The 6,237-nt window shown below is 34.2% G+C and overlaps 1 protein-coding gene across 1 annotated transcript; it reads right to left on the reverse strand.

Annotated features, from left to right (window-relative positions):
- Positions 1-261: 261 nt before the first annotated feature.
- On the reverse strand, positions 262-4,156 carry LOC108565086 (UDP-glucuronosyltransferase-like). Its single transcript, XM_017924368.1, has 5 exons — positions 3,911-4,156; positions 3,259-3,854; positions 898-1,129; positions 621-840; positions 262-559 (listed from the first exon to the last, which is right to left on the reverse strand). The coding sequence occupies exons 1-5, from the start codon at positions 4,137-4,139 to the stop codon at positions 262-264; spliced, it is 1,575 nt and encodes a 524-aa protein (XP_017779857.1). The 5' UTR covers positions 4,140-4,156.
- Positions 4,157-6,237: the final 2,081 nt, after the last annotated feature.

Here is a 6,237-nt window from a genome sequence, read left to right on the forward strand (position 1 = left end):
ATTAATAATATATATTTGGAATAATAATATATAATAATAAATGATTCGCGGTAAATTAAGAAGATGAAATTAAATATAAGTTAGGAAGGAATTAAAACAATTATTTTAATAAAAATCACATTTATTGCAATATATTACAAATTACAATAATACAATTCAACAAAATAACGCAATAAGAAAATTAAAACTAAATTGATTTGCTGCAAAGGCTAATTATTTTGTTTGTTTAATACTTAATCGTATATGACTTAAATTATTTTTTTACTCTTTTTTGCTTTTGTTGCGTTTGGCTTTGCAGCACTTCTCGCCCTTGACACAAGATTTCCTGCACTTGATGCACTTATAGAGGATAATTGGTGGGATTAAAGCAACCAAGGCTAGGAAGGCAACTACATCCAGTAGAAAGTACTTGTAGATGGGCATATCAGTGGCTGCGGTTCTCAAGAACTGTGCATCACTATTTCTTAACAAATACTCGACCCAGAAGATGGCCAGATCCAAGGGTTTCATGGTGCTATCGCGCATCATTTTCGACCTTCGCTTAGCGATCTTTGCAAATCTGATTTAAAACATAGAATTAATGATTTTGAAGATTTTCTTATTTTTTTTGTTGTAATTACCTGGGATTTTTTGTGATGGTATCGAAGGTCTCAGTGAGAGAAGCCTCGTTTAGGTCGTCGAAATCAATTTGAAGGGCAAAGCCATTCTTCACGTGCATTTTCATATTGGCCATTTGATCTCCGAAGAAGGGAACTCCAATTAAAGGAACTCCGAAGTAGATGGCTTCCATAGAACTTAAGAGTCCTCCGTGCGTTAAGAAAACTTTAACGTTAGGGTGACCTGAAAGTACAGAGTTAAATTAAGATGAAGTTATTGAAAATCATATCTATTCTTTACTTAAAATTTCCTGTTGAGGCATCCAATTTTGAATCATGACGTTCTTAGGCTTTCCTTCCAATTTATCATCTTCGTACTTCCAGAGGACCTTCATTTTTAATTTGGACAGAGCTCTGAGAATGCTTTGGACTTTTTCCTCTGGAAGATCTTTACTTTTTACGTTGGAGCCCAAGCTGAAATAAACAACACCTTCTGTGGCGTCGTCAAGGAATTTCTTGACATCAGCAGGTACCTTATTTTGTTTTGGATTGATATGGATACCGCCAACATGGATCATCTGTGGAACTGTAGGCACGGGATCGTTGACGCTCGGATGGGAGTTTAGGAAGACCAAATCAACATTTTTTTTGATTATGGTGGGAATGTCAGGGGTCGCAGGGAAGTACTTCCTCATCAATGCTTCCTGTTTGGGGATATGCATATACTTGTTAACCGTATTGACAAAGACCGTGAAGAAAGCGTTGTGCAGTCTCTGGAAGAAGGTCATGTCGGAGGAGTAGGGCAAAAAGATGTTTGGAATGTATGAAGGATTAGTGGGATTGGAGACTACATAATTGCTCATGTCGCTGGAACTGATGGTACTGAAAGCTATGCATCTGGCATTGAAGTGTACGCAGAATCCTTTAAGGGCATCGTTCATGAACTGTTCCATCACGACTATATCAAACTTTTCATTCTTCATCATATCCTGGACTTTGGGATGTTTCAAGAGCAACTCGTTCTGCGATAACATCAACTCACCCATCCACATGTACATCACGTACGGTGAGATGTGTCTCATATCATTCATAGTAGCATTATGTGTTTGTTGTTTCTCTCGCTGTATCTCTGTAACAAATATGGAAATAAATCTTTCAATTCAGTAAATTAATAACCTACCTTGAATCTGCTCATGGATGCCATCTAAATAGATATTTTTGTACGACGTTTTCTTGTCGTAAGCGCTGATGAACGTAACATCGTGCCCTTTCTTCGCCAGACCCTCGAAGAGTTCGTGTCCCAATATGAAGTGGCTGTGCGAGGTCATGGGGAAGATGCCCAGGATTTTGGCGCTGTGCGCCAAGGAGCAGAGCCCCAGCAGCAGAAGCAAAGGAACGGACGTTCTCATCTTACAAAGTTCTAAGCATTTAATAGAATTACCGCATCGCATCGTAACTGCTACTCGAAAATTAGATAAACGATAGTAAATATGATAAACGATAATATCTGATAATAACAATCATGTTTTTTTTATTGAATTATTACAGCAATCTAACTCAAACACAACAAGATAGTAGATTGAAGTTCTGGCGTTTGCTGAAATGTTGAACAATTGGTCCAGCAATCAACCTTCACGTAGGATTAATCACTTGATGCACACATATGCATATACACATGCACAATCGCACACCAACTACTTAAAATTAACTATTGGTATATGTTAGGCTAATCTTCGAGTTTGGAACCAAAAGTTAGCGAAGAATAGATCATGCATGGTGATATATTAAGAAGATGAAATTATCAGGAAATTACAAAGGAATTAAAACAATTATTGTTTATTAATTATTTTATTTTATTTGTTTATTACTTAATCATATATATTTTAAGTCTTTTTTTACTCTTTTTTGCTTTTGTTACTTTTGGCTTTGCAACACTTCTCGCCCTTGGCACAAGATTTCCTGCACTTGATGCACTTGTAGAGAAGAGTCGATGGGATTAATACAACCAACGCTAGGAAGGCAATGACGTCCAGCAGAAGGTACTTGTAGATGGGCATATCAGTGGCTGCGGTTCTCAAGAACTGTGCATCACTGTTTCTCAACAAATACTCGACCCAGAATATGGCCAGATCCAAGGGTTTCATGGTATTATCGCGCATCATCTTAGACCTTCGCTTAGCGATCTTTGCGAAACTGAGTTAAAGTATGGAATTAATGATTTTGAAGATTTTCTTATTATTTTCTTGTAATTACCTGGGATTTTTGGTAATGGTATCGAAGGCCTCGGTGAGCGAAGCCTCGTTCAAATCGTCGAAATCAATTTCAAGAGCGAAACCGTTCTTCACGTGCATTTTCATGTTCGCCATTTGATCTCCGAAGAAGGGAACGCCGATTAAAGGAACTCCGAAGTAGATGGCTTCCATGGAGCTCAGGAGTCCTCCGTGCGTTAAGAAAACTTTAACATTAGGGTGACCTGAAAGTACAGAGTTAAATCAAGATGAAGTTAATGGAAACCATATTTATTCTTTACTTAAAATTTCCTGCTGAGGCATCCAATTTTTGATCATGACGTTTTTAGGCTTTCCTTCCAATTTATCATCTTCGTATTTCCAGAGGACCTTCATTTTCAGTTTTGAAAGAGCTCTGAGAATGCTCNNNGTACCTTGTCTTGTTTTGGATTGATATGGATACCGCCCACATGGATCATCTGCGGAACTGTAGGCACGGGATCATTGACGCTTGGATGGGAGTTCAGGAAGAGCAAATCCACGTTGCTTTGGATTATGGTGGGAATGTCAGGAGTCGCAGGGAAGTATTTCCTCATCAATGCTTCCTGCTTGGGGATATGCATATACTTGTTAACCGTATTGACGAAGACTGTGAAGAAAGCGTTGTGCATCCTCTGGAAGAAGGTCATGTCGGAGGAGTAGGAAAGGAATAGGTTCGGAATGTATGAAGGATTACTGGGATTGGAGACTACATAATTGCTCATGGCGCTGGCACCGATGGTACTGAAAGCTACGCATCTGGCGTTGAAGTGCACGCAGAATCCTTTAAGCGCATCGTTCATGAACTGCTCTAGCACGACCACATCGAACTTTTCTTTCTTCATCAGAGCCTGCACCTTGGGATGTTTGAAGATCAACTCGTTCTGCGCCAACATCATCTCACCCATCCACATGAACATCACGTACGGTGAGATGTTTCTCATTTCATTTATACTCGGATTTTCTGTTTGCTGTTTCTCTCGCTGCATCTCTATAAAACAAATGGAATTAAACACTTTAAATTAATTCAGTAAATTAATAACCTACTTTCAATCTCCTCATGGATACCATCCAAATAGATATTTTTATACGTCGTGTTCTTGTCGTAAGCGCTGATGAACGTAACATCGTGCCCTTTCTTCGCCAGACCCTCGAAGAGTTCGTGTCCCAATATGAAGTGGCTGTGCGAGGTCATGGGGAAGATGCCCAGGATTTTGGCGCTGTGCGCCATGGAGCAGAGCCCCAGCAGCAGAAGCAAAGGAACGGACGTTTTCATCGTACAAAATTCGATTGTGCACTGCACATAATTACCACATGATAACTGTTACTCGAAAATTAGATAATAGATAGCGATTATGATAAACAACGATGTCTCATTTTGAATTGATAATCACGATCATGTAAGCACACGTAGTACACACTCATTGTCCAAAAAAACGAGATATAACGGGAGATTATACAAAATCAATTGATAAATTTATAAATAACTGTGAATAACAACGTAGATATTGCATAAGTATAATAAATTTGTTGCAGGTAATACGTTTTAAAGTTAACTAAATCTTTATAAATATTATTAACTAAACGGTTTCTTATTCAAATAATATATTTATTATTTAAATAAATATATAAAATTAAAAAAGAAACAGTAATATTTGTATTTGTTATATTTTATGTTCTTCTATAACTTTCTCAGAGTTTTTCAACTTAGAAAGATTCCACGACTAATCAATGTGTAATGACTAGTTAGTCATAATTACACATGGCAAGTTTCTAGTCATAGTTCTAGTTAGACTCATAAAAAAAACCCTACTTACAAACCTAGAAACTATGCTTTTTAGCAACTGGAATGGAGACCAAGAAGGATAATCTTATAGTGTATATTAAAGTGAATAAACTTCTATCATTTTTTAAAAACTCCACTAGAACTTCAAAACGACATAATTTAGAGATTCCTCAGTGTTCAAAGATATTCACTTAAAATCGGTTCGAGCATATGTAAAAAATAGTATGAAATTTAAAGATATAGAATTTTTAGTATTTGAGATAATCAATAAAATAATAAAGAATTTAAATTTATTATTATTATGAAAACTTGGGGGTAGTAAGAGAAAATATTTTTAATGTCATGCACATTTATATCTATTGTTTATTTTTTATACTTTTTTTTAAAGAAAATTCTAAATGAATTAAAAAAAATATATTTTCAGTTAGTTTTGTATTGAGAACTTCCACAAATATGCATAAAGTGAATTATTTTTGGGATTTTAGTGATTTTTAAACATAAAATATAAACAAATATATTTTATACAATATGATTTAGTTTTTTATATGATGAGATGATATTAGTTAACACAGTTAATAATAACATTGATAAAATTATAAGATAAGCGATTTAAAGTATAGTATGATTAAATATAAAAAAATAATTTTTGATGATAAAGAAAATGTGAATTTATAAATAAAATATATTATTTCGATTTTAAGATTTTACTCTTTACTAAAAACATATTTTTGTCACAAATTTTGTGATATTAATTGTAAATATTATTATAAATAGAAAGAAATTTATGGTATAATTATTTTGATAAATTATCTAGGAAGTATTGTAGTATAAACACTGAACTAAATATTGTATAAATAGCCAGTTAGGATAAAGTAAACAAATATATTTACTAGTACTAATAATGTTGAACGAAAAAAATGGAGATGAATTGAGTCATTTGAAGAGAGCTATGTTACACGTATAAACACGCACAAATGTATAGTGTGTACAAGACATGCTAGAAGGGGTTTTAAGTGCCCTTTGAGAGCTAATATCATCAATCTTGCCGAACGAAACATAGAGAAAGAAAAAAGAACGCACGCACACACACAATTAGGGCCTACGACGAAGTTCGTCCCAATAACAATCGAGTGTGCTTTGTTATACTTTTTTTTAAACAAACTGAAAAAACACATAGGGGATGTGATTGAAATAAAGAAGGAACGAATGGATAGAAAAAATCGAGCTAAAAATAAAGCAATCGAAAGTGTTTCGTGTCTGCGAGCAATATTTCGAATCTAATGAACTCAATCTTGGGAAAAATAAATTTCGAAAAAAAAATAAATATAACAGGAAATAAAAAATAGTATGCGTAAATGAATAATAAAATTTAAAGAAAGAGAAATTTGGGTTTCGTGATTATTTAATTATGAAATTAAATTAGTAAAATGGAGAGAATTCACAATTTAATTCGTTTTCGTGAATAAAAAAAAATAATAGATTTATGTGATTTTCTAATATTCTAGTGAAATACAGTTAAATAATTTAAAAATTATTAATTAGTAATTTTTAATTGAAATGGATTTAAGAAAATAAAAATTGAGAATTT

This window comes from Nicrophorus vespilloides, unplaced genomic scaffold (assembly GCF_001412225.1).
Source record: "Nicrophorus vespilloides isolate i.1.1-1 unplaced genomic scaffold, Nicve_v1.0, whole genome shotgun sequence".
Lineage (NCBI taxonomy): Eukaryota > Metazoa > Arthropoda > Insecta > Coleoptera > Silphidae > Nicrophorus > Nicrophorus vespilloides.

Excerpts from the sequence above, each read along its gene's own strand:
- LOC108565086 (XM_017924368.1), bottom strand. The coding sequence starts at position 4,139 with ATGAAAACGTCCGTTCCTTTGCTTCTGCTGCTGGGGCTCTGCTCCATG. Across the intron at positions 841-897 it reads GCCTCAACAGGAAATTTTAA|GTCACCCTAACGTTAAAGTT; the intron begins GTAAAGAATAGA and ends CTGTACTTTCAG. Across the intron at positions 560-620 it reads ACCATCACAAAAAATCCCAG|ATTTGCAAAGATCGCTAAGC; the intron begins GTAATTACAACA and ends GTTTTAAATCAG.